This window comes from Parasteatoda tepidariorum, chromosome 5 (assembly GCF_982258835.1).
Source record: "Parasteatoda tepidariorum strain Cologne lab strain chromosome 5, Ptep-v5.0, whole genome shotgun sequence".
In the NCBI taxonomy this organism is placed as follows: domain Eukaryota; kingdom Metazoa; phylum Arthropoda; class Arachnida; order Araneae; family Theridiidae; genus Parasteatoda; species Parasteatoda tepidariorum.
This window is the reverse complement of record NC_141759.1, coordinates 71,407,573-71,424,202: the sequence shown is the minus strand read 5'-3', so window position 1 is coordinate 71,424,202 and position 16,630 is coordinate 71,407,573. Positions and strand designations below refer to the sequence as shown.

At 31.6% G+C, this 16,630-nt stretch overlaps 1 protein-coding gene across 6 annotated transcripts in view; it reads right to left on the bottom strand.

Moving 5' to 3' along the window:
* LOC107449792 (organic cation transporter protein) overlaps positions 1-16,630 on the bottom strand; it is a 41,696-nt gene that overhangs the window by 17,639 nt on the left and 7,427 nt on the right. The window contains exons 1-3 of one of the 6 annotated variants that reach the window (XM_087164194.1): positions 13,479-14,053; positions 2,017-2,304; positions 993-1,137 (exon numbers count right to left, since the gene is read on the bottom strand). In XM_087164194.1, the coding sequence (XP_087020320.1) occupies positions 993-1,137; positions 2,017-2,282 (411 nt within the window). In that variant the 5' untranslated portion in view covers positions 2,283-2,304; positions 13,479-14,053. Of the gene's footprint in view, positions 1-992; positions 1,138-2,016; positions 2,305-5,276; positions 5,629-6,107; positions 6,171-13,478; positions 14,054-16,630 lie in introns of those variants that run through there. The other 5 variants (XM_087164196.1, XM_087164198.1, XM_087164197.1 and 2 more) reach the window with 5 other exon arrangements.

Here is a 16,630-nt window from a genome sequence, read left to right as displayed (position 1 = left end):
TGCACATTGAGATACATTAAAACTAGATTGTTTCGTAAACATTATTAATTCGTTCATAAAAAAAATTGTTTGAAAATATTGTTACATATGAAAAGTTTCTGTCCTTTCCTCATAGACAAAAACCCTTCTTTGTTAAAGTTATTATTCCATTGAATTCCCTTCACATAGTTTTTCAATAATTATCGAAGGTGTTTCGTATTCCTCGTCATTCAGAATCCATTTTAAAGATTAAGTTAAAACCGTACAATGTGAAAAAACTTATTACCCTGAATAAGATTTGAACTAATTATTGATTTTCATGAACACGTTGTCAATCTTCATGATCCAAAAGGGTAACCTTAAATGAACTAATAATGCATTTTAAAAGCAAAATATAAAATTTGAATAAAATAGGTCGAATAGTTATTGAGAAATAAAAATTAAAATATTTTTTTTTATTTTTTAAATTTTGTTTCTCAAAAACTATTTGACCGATTTCTTAGAAATCTTGCATTTTGTCATTTAAGATTACGTAGTTTAAAATTTATGTGCCTTACAATTCAAAGCTAATTTCGACCATTATTAAATGAAATGATAAAAAGTAATAAACAACTATAAAAAAATATTTTACTTAAAATTATCATTCGTAATTGTTTTACAAAAAGTTATAGATTCGCTTAAAAATATAGATAAAATAATTTGTCTGTTAGAGTTTAATAAAATATTATCAAACTTTAAGAATTGACCTGAAAATTATTGCCTGTGCGAGTTTAATAGCACAGTCAAGTTTTAAGGTTTTTTTTACTGAACTTTCAGCTATAAATTCGTAATAATTAATGAGTAGGAGTACAAAATTTCATTTGGATTGAATTTTTATAAATTAAACATTGACTAATAGTGATGATTACGAACAACTCAGTGGGACACAAAAGATGGACAATTTTTAGTTTAAAGTAATAGTCTTTTTCTCATTACCTTATTAACAGGAAAAAAATACACCGTGAGCAACCCACCTTATTAACAATGGACGAAGAATAAACAGAGTGGTCATATTCCCAAGATTCACATGAAACTATTGTATGAGAAGTAATGTTTCTTCGTCCTGTTGTAAAGTTAGCATAAGTAATTGTTGAGTTTAAAGTGTGTACAAATTTGTACCTGGAAGAAAATAAAAATCACATTAATTTTCTGTCAGATCAAATAATTTTTACTTTATATTTTGAATAACTAAGCTTAATTAAAGAAAAATACAAAAAGTAAGATTGAAATTATTTTATTTTGACTGACACCCTTTCCAAAAATGACAAAAGAATGGAGTTTTTCTGGATTGTGTTAAAAAGAATGTTCCAAAAGCAACATTCTTTTCGATGAAAACACTAACTTAATATCCCCCCCACTCCAATCTTTCAAGAGATACTTTCTCCAGAAAAGGAATGGTCGTGGAAAAGGGCCATCAACGAGAGCCGATTTGAATCAGCAATGAGCAAGCTTTTTGTGATTGAAATGATTAGGTACCTGCATTTTTTCTCCACTGATTCAAGACTGCTCTTGTCAGTGTTTCAGGACATTTTCATTTTGCACATCCTTAGCTCTCTAAACAGTCCACCCAACCTATGATGTTTTCACTTATTTTCAAGGATTCCTTTATTCTACCTGGACAAACACATAAAGAGCTGAGTGGATGGTGGTTAAGAAGTATTTTAAATGAATGTGAATAAATTTGTTTCCCCTGATTTGCTGCACAATGGGTTATTGGTGACAGTCTGGGAAACATCCCTGAGGATGATTCGAAAGCATGCCATCACAATTTTGTTGGGGGACTCCCTCCCCTCCTCTGAAGCGAACGAAGTTTTTTGATCAAATAAAATCTTACTGCTTCAGTTTCTTGGGATCATTTATTTAATAGTAAGTCTTTAGTTTATTTTTTAGTTTTAATCACTCCGTATTTCAGTTTTGAAATTAATTTTAAAATTAATTCAATTTACATAAAATTATTAAAGATTGCCGATAACACTGGGACATCAACAAGATTCTTACCTGGAACACTTTGTGTCTTCTTTAGGAAGAGCAATTACTTTCCATTCATCTATTGTGATATTTACATCAGGTGGTCTAGAACACCAATGATCCACATTTGGAGCAATAAAAGTCATTGCCAAATTGTGATAAGTAAACGGTATGAAGCAAGTGAAGCTCGCCAAAAATATTAGCCTTTGCCATGGTCCATTGCCCAAAAATAAATCTAAGCTATTACCTCTAGCTTCATTTTTCGAAACAGTTGAGTTTTCCATATTCGAAACCATGGTGAAATTCCTATTGATGAATCTAAAATGGATAAGTATGGAATAAAAATGGCATTTGATTACAAAAATATTATAAATAAGAAAGTAAAATAAAGGGTGCTCCGTAATCTTAATATATATACATCTGGGATCAGGGCCGGATTAACCTATAGGCACACTAGGCACGAAAAACTTGGGAGAAAAAAATTTGTTGACAAAAATAATTTAGCTTCAAAAACAACAAGTGTATTTTGCACAAAATTATGAAGATACAAATAAAAATATAATATTTTTCGGCAATAAATTATTTTGCAGAATCTTATGATCTAATATATAACTTTTTTGCGATTTTTGGATTCAACGAAATCTTGTATTATGCTGTCGAATTCCAAACTATGCAAAATGTCGTATTCAATAGACATAAGTGCAAGCGATGCCTAACGATCTTGATTCATTGTTGAACGCAAATAATTTTTTATCAATTTTAATCTGGAGAAAGATCTTTCTCCTTCTGCATTTGATCCAAGAATTGACAAATATATTCTTAATGCAATGTGAACGTTAGGAAAATTGGGAGTTTATCTTTAATTTGAGCCTTCAACATTTCTTGTGCAGATTTATGTTCATACAAATTTGAAAATAGTAAAAATTCATCTACAAAGTTTTCTTCTAAATCGGATGAGTAAATTTTCACCAAATTTTGCGCTTTTAGTTTAATCTCAGATTCTGACAAATTTTTGTGAACAAGAAAACCGAAATTATCGTACAAATCACTGTAAGCTTTACGCCTTTTAGTCATTTCTGAAATTAATACATCTAAAATGGCGTAATACTTCACGGTGAAGTGTTTATATAGTTATCGATCGAACTAATCATAATGGTATTATCGATATCAACTGCAATATCGGCAGTATGTCGGTATTGCAGATAAAGTTCGATAAACAAATTTGTAAATTAAAATCAATATTAATAAAAATGTTAAAAAAAATATGCAAGAAAATTTTAGCATATATTTTGAAAAGAGGGGAGGAGTGGGGGAAGGAGGTGAGGGCCCAATAACGGCTATGCCTAGGGCCTACGAAAGGTATAATCCGGCTCTGTCTGGAATCCTTGTCAAAACGGTATACAAATTAACACTGGAAGCTCCATTGGCGTCATTTTGATCGTTTTTTGCCATTTCATATGTTATTTTTAAAAATACAAGTGAGCTTCTAAGCTCAATTTTTTTTACTTTTCCTAAATTGTTTTTTAAGTATGCTGTATCAAAACTTCATGCTTTTCCATAATTAGTAAAATAACTAATTATGGAAATGCCCAAAGCAGCCAAAAGGGCTCATTTTGATCCTCATAAGAAAAACGTTCATCTTTGAAGTTTTATGTCTATTTTTCCTTTTACATTACTGTGTGATAGATTGAAGCATTGTGAAGATGGATTGTGGAACATAAATTAGGATTCACCATGTTAAGAAAGATATCACGTGCAACAGTCTTTGAAGAATTCTATTTCATCCAAGATTGGATCATTGAATCAACTTAGTTTAATTCCTTTTGAATTATACTTTCGTTATTGTCTGAAAGAAACCGTGTACATATTGATTATAAATAAATAACAGTTATATTTGTTATAATACAGGACAAGAAAGTATTGTTGAGAAACATTTATTGTTATATATATAATAATGAAAATTTATTGCATAACGTTCAAGCCACCTAACTGATTTCAACTGATATAAAAACCAAAAAAAAACTTTTTAATTACTATTTTTATTTGAACAAATTGAAAAACTGGAAATGAATTACAACCTGGAAAAGTATAGTGCTCTAATTAGGAAACCACACCTAAACTAATGTAGCCGGACTACTGTCTTTCGCTTTAATAAAACTTGCAGATGAATTTTTTCGTAGAAGCCTACATTACCGGGATATTACGTTTAAACAATAAAAAGTTTGCTCCCAATTACAATGTCACTTCCTCGACATGACATCCATCTTTTGCGCTGCAAATAGTATTCTTGCAAATGTGCTTGCAGACGATAGCACAAAGTAGAATCCAAGCTCTGACATTTAATACAATAGAATAAATATGACGTAGGCTTAACAGATTAAAAGCTTAGGAATTCTACAAGATATGAAATTTGCAGGTTTTTTGCATTTCTTTACAACGTTTGTGATATTTCTGTCCTCAATGCTTGAATTGTTTACAAGAAATCATTTGTCAACCCAATTACTCATTGCGAATTCATTCATGCGTTTGTTGAAGAACGACAAATTATTACTTAAAATATCAGAAACATGCCTTTTAATATCGCAAGGCACAGAACAAAAATAATTCTAGCTATGAGAAATGTTAGAAAACGATTCGATGTTTTGTTGTCATTTTCAAGTCATGCGGATATTCTGTATACGCATATGCTGATGCCTAACTAATGATGGAACTTAACATTTTAAAACATGTTGTTTGCTAATGTGTATTATTTATATTCATGTCATTTCTTTATTTTCGTATTACCTGCGCTCTTGCGAAAGAATAATCTGTAACATGAGATTGTATTATATTATAATATTGCCATTGCGTTAATAATAATAATAAATAATCTTTAAAAACTCTAATAAATTGTATTTTTAACAATATTCATTATTTAAGAGATCTAATATGAATTTCTTATGAGGGTCAAATTGACCATAAATGGCGGTTTTAGGTCAGTCCAAAATCTGACTGTTCTAGTGTTAAGGATGGTAATTAATTATTTAAGCTAGGGAAGAAAAGACTATTAGTGAAATATAATAAATCTCTACAAAGGAAAGCGGGACCGATAAAAATAAAAATAAATTTTCATTGATTGCCGGAGGAGAGGCGAAAATAGGAAATCCAACTCTATACCTACCAACTCCTGCATATTTTATTTTAACATTAAACTAGTAGACACTTTTATTCGTTCAAACCAGATTCCTGTTTTAATAAAATGGATTTAAAATGATTTTGACTCCCGTTGCGTTTAAATAATTAAAACATACATTATAGATCCACAAATCCACAATGAGATCCATTTGCATCGACTTCATGGTAGTAGCATTTAGGCCTGTCCGATCAAACAGTAATGGCGGTCATTTGCGTTTGAACCCGTTTGGTTGAGGCATGCTTCACAAGTAGGGGTTTTGCGAAACTAAACTCTTCTGCCGGCCGATAGGTTCCTTCAGGTTTAATTAGTAGAGCAGACTGGTGATGCAAATTATCTCAACGAAATTAGTAATCTTTCCAACAGCGAGATGCTTTTTTTCAAGCTAAAGTACAGCGGAATTCATTTTTTGTTGATCACTCTCCACTCATTTTCATTCACCTTCCAGTTTTTCCTTCACCTACAATTTCATCTTCTCAGCAGGATGGCAAAGTGCCATTTTTTTCCTTACTTCATGATGAATGGGAAAAGGGCCTACTAGTATTTTGGCTCCAGCTGCCAAGTTCTCAAACAACGAACGAATGAACAATGAGATCCACAATAAGTAAGCTAATTATAAATGGAAAGCCTACTAACTACCACTAGATAAAAGCTTTTTTGAGGAGCATAAAAGTTGGTAGGTATGCAATTTTTTCATAAAAAAAAGGAAACCGGTTTAAATTTTTTAAATTCCGTGTCCTCAATAGTGATTTGATTTCCTTGCTTAAACATGAATTTGTGATTATTACATATTTTTTTTATGTTCATATTTAAAGATTTCTACACAATACACCAAGGGTGGATTTTATTCACGTCCTATATGCAAAAAGAGAGGGTTAGATTTAAAACAATCTATTATAACAATTAATAAACTTTTTTATGCAATAATAAATTTGCGAGGTTAACTTACTTAGTAACCAACTGTTAGAAGCAACTTGGAGGGGCATCCATCCTGATGCAACAGGTGCAGGCAAAAACTATTTTTTTAGTATTGATTTATTTACAAAATGATTGTTTTTAACATAGAATTTCGCAATAGAGACATCGACAAATTTCCGAAGTATTCATTGCGCAATTCAATAGCCTTTTTTGCAAGAATTTTAAATGAACAATGAATTTTTATTGACATTCCAATAGTTGTTTATCATACAGTTTTTAAGTAACAGTTCAATTAAGCTCTACGGACGATAGTTTTATCAGGTTATTACACTAATAATAATATTTATTTGTTTTGGTAATTATTATATTTCGTTTACAATTTTTTATTTACCTATAAAAGCGCAACTGTCAATTAAATTCATTTTTTTTATTAACAGTTGCAAAAATTTGGAAAGCACTATTCACTAGTTTAAGCTTCTGGATCCGGTTTACTTAAATTCCGAACTATGAGGAAACAACCAAATTAAAAACCTGGTAGTAAGTTTTTGATTAAAAAAGTTTTTTCTTGTTAAATATTTACCAAATATAACCTGACACCTTCACTAAATGCTTTGTCATTTATAAGATGTAGCAGTAGTTATTAATGCATTGTTTCTTTCTGAAATAGACTGACAGCAAAATATTTAATTCACCACTTTTTATTTATTGGTAATGAATGCATGACGAGTCTCACTCGTCACATGTACCCAAAGGGTTAAACACCCTTTTCGGTACTGTACTTATATTAATTCAAGTTTATGTTTTGTACAATATAGTGAACATTATTTTCAGAACTATCAAGCATTTTTCTCTATTTTACTAAACTTCACAAATGTTTTGGTTTGCTGGGTATATCCGATGTAGATGTTTAAACCAATGCCAGGTTTTGGTATTACTGTTTGAATATTTATGATTTGGTAAGATTAATAGAACAACTGCTGAGTGCACTGAGCTTGAGTTAAAATTTTTAGCAATGCATGCTCTAAGTAATTAAGTTAATCGGCATGCTGTGAAGGTATGAATGTGAATAATCTGACGAAACTTCATACTACTTAATGTTAATTTCACTTTTTGGGTATTTCACCATATCTCGAAAACTTTTTGGGAAAAATTAAAATATTTTTGCACACAGCTGTAGAATTCATTTGTCTAAAGATAATTCCTCGCAAAAAATTTTTTTTTATAATTATCTAATTAATGTTTTCATGATAGACGTAGAAAATTTGAATTTTCAATGTATATGAGTTTTTACACCATTCTTAAGAATGTAATTTTTTTATCGTAAAATACAAAATTTGAACGAAATCAATAGAATAGTTCTTGAAAAATCAATTTTTAAATATACGACTATTTTAAAATTTTGAGACCTCTGAAATTATTCGACCAATCGAACTCATATTTTGTTTGCAATTTAAAATTACATCCTTTCAAATCATGCGTAAATTTGTGTAACATACAATTCAAAAAAAATTTCAACTATTGTTAAATAAAATAATAAATAATTATTAAAAATTATTTTTAACATGGAATTATCTTTGTTTTGAACAAAAATTACCTGATTCGTGAAAAAATTTCTACAGATATGGCGAAATGCGCAAAAAGTAAAATTAACTTTAAACGATATTTGAGGGTAAGGAATCTGAATCCGCCAAAAACAATTTATGTTTATGCTAAGAAAATATGTTTTAGTGTCTGATTTCGTAACTTAAAATAGCATCTGCACTAATTAATTGTCATATTTAAGGTCAGGCTCTCGAACCATTAAGATTGAATCCTAGGACGTAAAAATCAGATCATTAGGGATCAAAAATTATTTAAGGCGTTCCATTCTTATTTTGTGCCCTGTTTAACACGTTGAGCGGCGCGTCAGCCATCGGTGGCTGACACTGGACTTTCCATTTATGCGGCGTCTACCACCGGTGGCTGACACTGAAATTACATTTAGGTGGCGTCAACCACCGGTGGCTGACACTGAAATTACATTTAGGCGGCGTCAACCACCGGTGGCTGACACTGAAATTACATTTAGGCTGCGTCAGCCCCCGCTTGCTGACACTGACCTTTCACATAGGCCACGAAAAACAGCTGGCTGACAGCGTATGACATGATACAGAACTATAAAATTTACACTTTTTTATGGAATTGCAGAAAATTTATTCAAAATTTACTTAATTTTATCCACCACTATTTCATCTAAGTATTTTTTTAAATTTTTAAAATGCAAGCAAATAAATGGAGAGAAATTGCTGAGACTCTTTAATAAAACAAATCTGAATTCGTCTCTAATAAAAATTAAAAAGCTGAACTGAGAGAGCTTTGCGAGACAAAAAGCTACGATTTCTTTCTGCTATTTGATTATAGACTTCACTGTATCAGAATTTATTATTTCAGCACAAATTTTTATACTTATTTTATATTGCTAAGGCTTGTTTAAAACAAATCTAAATTTATTTCGAATTAAAATTGAAAAGCTGAATCGAGATTTCTGCAAGAAAAAAAGTTAAGATTTTTTTTCTGCTTTGACTGCATCAGGATTTTGTATTTTAACTTGAATTTTTATATTTATTTTAACTTAAACATAAACAATATAAAGTTTTTAGGTATAATTTTTAACAACCTTATGCCTGCAAATTTTGCTACTTGTGTGTAAGCTAATCTGAATTTTTACATTAATAATCTCCGCCTGACTGCATTGAAATCGCAGACAAACTTGGGTTTACACAAACTCAATTTTTTTATTTTGCGATGTAAAATTACATGTTTTAAAATAATGTAAAAAATTGCATTCCTTACAATTCAAAATTGTTTGGACTACTATTTAATAAAATAATAAATATTTACTGAAATTTACTTTTTTTATGGAATTATTTTTGGATAAACGAACTTTATAATATAGTTCAAAACTTTTTCGTTTCGCTTAACAAGTTTTCGAGATATGACGAAATACGCAAACAGTAAAATTAACATTAAGTGGTCCAAACTTTGGATCACACTCCTGACCAAACTAAGGAGATCATATTTGTTATACTGTTTAATGAGCGTTCGTCTTCCAATGCGGCGAACCGGATTCGAATACCAGTCGATACGAATTCCGCATCCGTCTTGCACCGACCACAGTGCTGACGTGAAATATCCTCAGTGGTAGACGGATCATGGATTAGAGTCCCCTTGCCGTCAGGCTTACCGTGTGAGGTTCCCGTGGTCTTCCTCTCCATGTAACATAAATGCTAGTTAGTTTCATCAAAAAGTGCTCCACGAAGGCAAATTTCTCCCAATACTCGATCCAGGATTTCCCTTGTCTTCTGGATTGGGTTCAGAATTACAGGGCTTCGGAGTTAAACATTAGTAGTCGTAAACCCGAAAATTTAGTCGGCTGCTCAACGACGGTTACAAAATAAAATACATTTTAATGAAACAAGAGCCGGGTACACTAAACGTAAGTAAAAAAAAATTTAACGATACATACTCAAGGTTGGTGTTTAATACTATGCCGTAGAATGTTTATATGGAAAAATAAACAATGAATGTATAAATCTTGGTCTTTAAAGTTCTAAAAAAAGTTTTTTGTCAGCCGGAAAATATGGTTTTTCCTGCCTTTAATTCAAATAAATCTATATAAAATTTATTAGATAGTTTCGATTTTAAGCTTTGTAAACGAAATATCATAATTTTTAGAAAAATCCTTTTCAATACAATTTTTATTTCATTTTATTTTATTTTATTTAAATTTTTGTGTCGTTCATTTAATGATCTCTTTTATTAAAGTGTTACTATATTGACTACATTTCATGCAATATTGACTGAATACAACTTTCAATTAAACTTATTGGCATTTTCCGCGGAATAAAATAGTTAACTATATGCTTCTTATTAAAGGTCAACTCATCCAAAAGGAAAAAATATTACAAGTATATTGATTTGTTTTCTACTTCCCTAAAAGTATGCTCTAATATTGCCTACTTTTTATTTGTAAGCTATTAATCTAAATAAAACGTGAAAGATTTCCGGGATGCAAGTAAAAGTTAAAATAGTTACTTATCAAACTAAATTGCTTCTTCTGATTTTGTTAAATTAAAGCTGAACAACATTAGAACGGGTGGCTTGATACAGGTTGCAACATTGCCTAGATATTCTGTCGAAAACATTGAAATGTTGAAGTTTGTAGCCATAATCGAAATATCTTTACGTTAAGTAACACTGAATTTTGATGTATTTTTAAAGAAATATTATGTATTTAAGCAATTTGAAGCAGTAATGTGAAATACATTGAAACATTACAAAATATGTTGAAAAATACAAAATACGTACATTGCAAAAAACATTGGTCGCTTATAGTAACACCACAAGTTTGCTTTTAAATTTTTAATCGTGATAACTTGTTTATCAGAATATCTATTTACGATTTGGAAACAACGTTACTTAATGACGAGCCGTTCATGTATTGCGTGATTCCTAATTGTTAAGTTTTTATCATGTTGAGCTTCGGGTGTGGCTTAAGCATTAAAGTTGGCATTCTTAAACTTTTTACTTGCTTCTCCGCCGTATTAAGTTCAGTGTTCCAAGTCTCTTTTTTCTAATTTACATAATTTGCACTTTTTAGAATGAGTAAAGTATTGTGTAGAACGAACTAGTATTCGAACCTTAAACACGTTTACTGCAACAATAAATAACCATGAAGTTTTATTACTATCATTTTAATTTTAACAGTTACGATTTATTTATTTCCTAAATTAACATGTTTTTGATAAAGTGTTAATAAAAACCATGATTTTCGCCACTCTATGGACGCCCTGTCCGTGTTGAAGAATTAGATAAAGGACGTTTATAAATTCAGCATTTACGTTGCCGAGTTTGTCCAGGAACATCCTTAAGCTAGAGAAAAAAAGTTTAAAACATTTCATCGACTTTTTGCTTGAGTAGTTATTTCAGTTTACAAAGATCTCTATGAGTCTTAGCTCCGGTTATGAGGATATTAAATCCTTCCAAGTGGGCAGAGACTTCAAGTTGCAACTGGTCTAGAACTCACTCTGTTAACCTTTATAGGTGTGAGGAGTAAGTTCAGCCAATGCCTTATCACAGTGTTTCCCAAACTTATGAATTTTGTGTACCCTTTCTAAATTTTTCGTAACGCTGTGTACCCCTAATAAAAAAATGAATGTATTTTTTACTATAAAAAATGCAAAAAAGTTAAAAATCACAACTGGCTGTTGACACCATGAATTATTAACTGTTAACTCTGCCAAAAATAGCCAATAGAAAAATACGTAATCGTAAATTTTCATGGCTAGTTTTGCTTTTAAATAAAAATTTTTGAAATTTTCATATGTTGCAAGATATTTCGCATAAGAACGCGTACCCCCGCTGAACTGTTCCCGTACCCCTGGGGGTACGCGTACCATACTTTGGGAAACACTGCCTTATCATAACAAGAAAGCCTTCTTCCACTGCCTTATCATAACAAGAAAGCCTTCTTCCACTGCCTTATCATAACAAGAAAGCCTTCTTCCACTACCTTATCATAACAAGAAAGCCTTCTTCCACTACCTTATCATAACAAGAAAGCCTTCTTCCACTACCTTATCATAACAAGAAATCTTTCTTCCACTACCTTATTATCGGAGCAGAGATCGGATCTGTTTTGAACAGCTACTCAAGATAGGAGAAGTCAACGAAATGTTTCAGGTTCTTCTCGCAAATTCTATGCAGACCAATAATAGCTAGATTCTTCCACTCAACATCAATTTTTTTCATCAATGTATTACTTTTTACAACTACTTTTATCATCAGTGACTCATTGACTATCACAAACCAGTTTGGCCAGTATTTACCGTCTTCATTTACACAAAGATTCAATACACCGGTTGTTACAACTAGGTTTACGAAATTTTGTGAGGTTATTGCATATAATAACCAGAGTATAGTTTGTCTAAGCTAAGAACTCCTCCCGTCACGAAGTCTGAAGCAGTCTGGTGCTATGGAAACAATAATGGCGCATTATAGGGAGGGTAGCTTCACTCTAGGACTACCACAATAGACCGAAGAGATTCCCTTTCTCTCGCTGACTCGAGCCGAAACCACTTCAAAACAGTGACCCCGCACCCCTGCTTGAAATAGTCATACCTCGTTACCATGGTCACCGCCACAGGCTCAGACGAATGTCTGAAGGAGTTCTTATTTTAGACAAACTATAGTTGATTTAAGTTACAAGTTTATCGCTATATTTTTGCCATAGGATGCTCAAAATTTTTTTTTCCCGTCTAAATATGTCTAAAAATATATAATATGTCTAATCATGTCTAAAAATCTTGTCCATGTACTGTTAAGATTTATTTTGAATTAATAGTTTTTTGTTGTTGTTGTTGTTCTTACGTAAAAAAATAATTTCAGCTTCAAATTTCGAAATAAACTAAAAGTAAAATTATAAATTCTTGTTTTTAGAAAATTTTAACAGAAATCAACCACTTAGAGACATGCGATTGTATACTTTCATAAACATAATTCACAGTGTAGTGAATTTTTTTGTTTTAAAATATTTAAATGATTTTTAATCTAAAACTCAAGTATTGTTTACGACTAATTGTAAGAATTGTCACATTTTAGAATTATTAAAAATAACACAAACATTGATAAATTATTATTTTCATTATTTACTATTATTTTTATTACATATTTTTTACTATTGTTATTTTTATCATTTTTTTAATTTACATGCGTATTACTGTTGCTCAGTTTGGGAAATATGCGTCAGAAATACGAGTAGAAATCTAATAAGAAGAAGAAGAAATAAAAGCTGACAAAATTTTTATTTTTGCAAAAGTTTCAGACTTGAATAGTAGCAATTTTGTTTAGTATGTAAACCAAATTTTAATAAATAATATACATTTTTATTCAACTGGGAGAAATTAAATGTAATTATCAAAATTCATTCATTTGGTTTAATAAAAAGTAAAAAAAAAATATTTCTTTACATCGAGTAGAAAGTATATAAAATAGTCATTTTTAAAGTTGAAAGTATTAATTTAGGTTATAAAAATGTTCGTATGTTTTTTTTCTTTTTGGAAAACCTAGGTAGTTAACATACATTTTAAAATTAAATTATAATCCAATTTGGTACTTCAATAACATGTATTTTCATCTAACTATCTAATAACACGAATGCTGATTTGTCTAAGAGCTAAGAAATATCAAAATTATCACAAGACAAAAAAAAAAAGGGAATAGGCATTTTTTGAACTTTATTTTATCGTAAATGTGAAAATATTAGTAACCTCATTTTTCGAAAAAGAAAAGGAAAACGTAGATATACCATCAGTATTCAGTATAAATCAAGCATTAAAAATAAAATAAAATTTTTGCTACATACCAAAACACTGCAAGCAATCATTTATGACACGTTCATTTCTTTGAATGTTGTAACAGACAACGATTGCTACTTTTTAAACGACATGCGGTCGAACAAGGATGCATCAATTAATGTTGAATAGAATTTGATGGATTTATGATGCAGCAAACTGTTTTAGATTTTTCTTTTCTAATAAACTTGATGGGTTTCTTTTTCCTCGGAGAACAGGTGACCTATGGATTTTTCAATATCTTAAGCATTTTAAACTTTATTTACTTTGAAAAACTTATAAATTATCGGCCATAATTTAATAAATGAAAGGTTGGAGCGTCAAAAAATGTTTCGCAAAAGACTATTTCACTTGTGAACAGCAATTATTCTGACAGTAACTTCAAACTTACAGATCTGTTGGTTTAAAATTTCAAACATCGAAATGCACCACGTAAATTATTTATTTATTTATTTATTGGCACACATACATGCAAGCTTGAGTGCTCGAATACATAAATACGACTCATAAGCCTTTGTCAAATAGAAAAACAGATAGCACAATTCACATAAGAACAGCACGAAAAAGATACTTCCCGCAGTGGACTGATCATTAAGACACGGTTTCCAGCAGATCACCGAAGTCAAGCATCACTGGCTGCGGTCAGTGTACGGGTGGGTGACCCACTTGGATCAGTCTGCGTAGGGACCGAGGGTGTGCGGTATTGGTCCTCGTTAAACTGTGCTACCGTAAAGTGCTCGACTTCGCGCGCAGGTCGTTGGGCTATCGAAGCGGGGGTGCCATCCCCTCTGCAGAGGATTGAAATTGTGATGGCATGTCTTCGGATCATCCTCAGGGATGTTTCCCAGACCGTCGCCAATAGCCCATTGTGCAGCTCTAGTTTGACATAAATGAACTACAAACAAACAAACTTGTGATGACCTTCTCAGTATTGTGCCATCTGTCCTTCTACTTGACAAGGGTTTATAAGCCTTAATAGAGTACACAAGCCTGCAACTATATGCAGTACCAACAAGTAAATAAACAATTTTAAATTTAGGCAGGTTTCAAATCCGTTCCACGCGATTTTGACAGCATGGAGTAGCGGGTTCAAATTCCACTGTAACACAATGTATGTATCTTTGAGATCTTTCTAACTCATATACTGCCTGTCCTTCTACTTGACAAGGGTTTATAAGCCTTAATAGAGTACGCAAGCCTGCAACTATATGCAGTACCAACAAGTAAATAAACAATTTTAAATTTAGGCAGGTTTCAAATCCGTTCCACGCGATTTTGACAGCATGGAGTAGCGGGTGAAAATTCCACTGTAACACAATGTATATATATTTGAGATCTTTCTAACTCATATACTGCCTGTCCTTCTACTTGACAAGGGTTTATAAGCCTTAATAGAGTACACAAGCCTGCAACTATATGCAGTACCAACAAGTAAATAAACAATTTTAAATTTAGGCAGGTTTCAAATCCGTTCCACGTGATTTTGACAGCATGGAGTAGCTGGTTCAAATTCCACTGTAACACAATGTATGTATCTTTGAGATCTTTCTAACTCATATACTGCCTGTGACAGTATATATTGACAATGGCTTGTAAGGCTACAGGCCTCTATATATATATGTCTGTAGCAATAAATAAATCGCTTTGAATGTCATAACTGATATTAATAAGAAATTATGCAATTATTTTAATTTCTTGCTTTTAATTTATGGTTTAAAAATAATATTTCATTACTTATTATTGTCTTTAACGTTTACAAAATTTTACGTGCTCTGAAAGCCTTATTTTTATTTCTATTTTGCGAGTGTTACATACTTAATTCAAAGCCTATTTGTTAGACCTCGCCAAGTTTGTTGGGCAGTTAACTTCTCAGACTACTTCTTCCGTTAACATGCTATGAAATGCGGAGGTAGTGGACTGTTTTTTTTTTGTAATATTTATCAATTGTCTTTCAATTTAAAGAGAAAACTTGTGCCTTTTTCTTTTTTTTTAATGGCGAACAAGCTATTATTTTTATGCATGAATGAATAAAGAATAAAACTTTGAAAGTCAAACAACATGAATATAGGGGAACATCAGATACCGATATCACAAAAAGGACGGTTTCGATCAGCAATTCCTTTATTTATTTTTAAAAGGCAAGAATAGAATTAACTACCGATCAGAGATATAAACTAAAGGACTATTTACCGACATCATAAAAGACCAACCTCTGCAAGTTTTAATTGATTTTTATTTTTATTTTTTATAAACAATGGTGGTTGTGGCTTGGTGCTCTGCTCTGAAGAGAATGTAGCTAGTTAATTTCAGGTTATAACATTGTATTTTATCTTAACTGAATCTTAATTTGACTTAAGACTTGTTCCTAAGTTTTATGACAAACATTTCAATAAAGAACCGTGGTGGCCCAAAGGATAGAGCGTTTGCCTCCTGATGAGGTGACCTTGGTACGAATCCCAGCGATGGCTGGTTGATACGAATTTCGCACCGGGTTCGCATCGACCACTGTGCTGATGTAAAATATCAGGAGTGGTAGACGGATCTTGGGTTAGAGTTCTCTTGCCGTCAGGGTATAACCGTGGGTGGTATCCGTGGTTTTCCTCTCCATGCAAAGCAAATTCGGGTCCATCAAAAAATCTCACGAGCAAGCAAATTTCTTCCAATGCTTTAACCCTTAGCTTCTGAATTAGTTTCAAAATTGCAAGGATACGGAGTTGATCATTGGTAGTTGCACTATAATAGGGTAATATATATATATATATATATACACCATGTCCGCTGTACATGCTAAGATACTTGAGAGATTTAGAGGCACCATCCTGTGATCTCTTCTATCAAAGTCCTAATCTTTGCCCCTAGGCTACATAATGAAAGGTCCCTTGATTTATGAATAAATTCGCGTACGTACCTGTGAGCACGATACAGAGAACTGATATAATCCCCTTTGTAAAATTGAAAGATAAGATATAACAAGGAAATAAATAAATACAGGTGAGTGGACATTAAACTCCATAACTTCACGATCACGAGAGATAAACTGGTTAATTTACGATTATTTGGCGAGAAGAAAATACTGACCTTGTGACACAGGAGGATCTGAAAAATACTTTTCAAGTTTTTGGCTGAAAAATAATTATTCAAGTTTCCAGTAGAAAATTTCTAA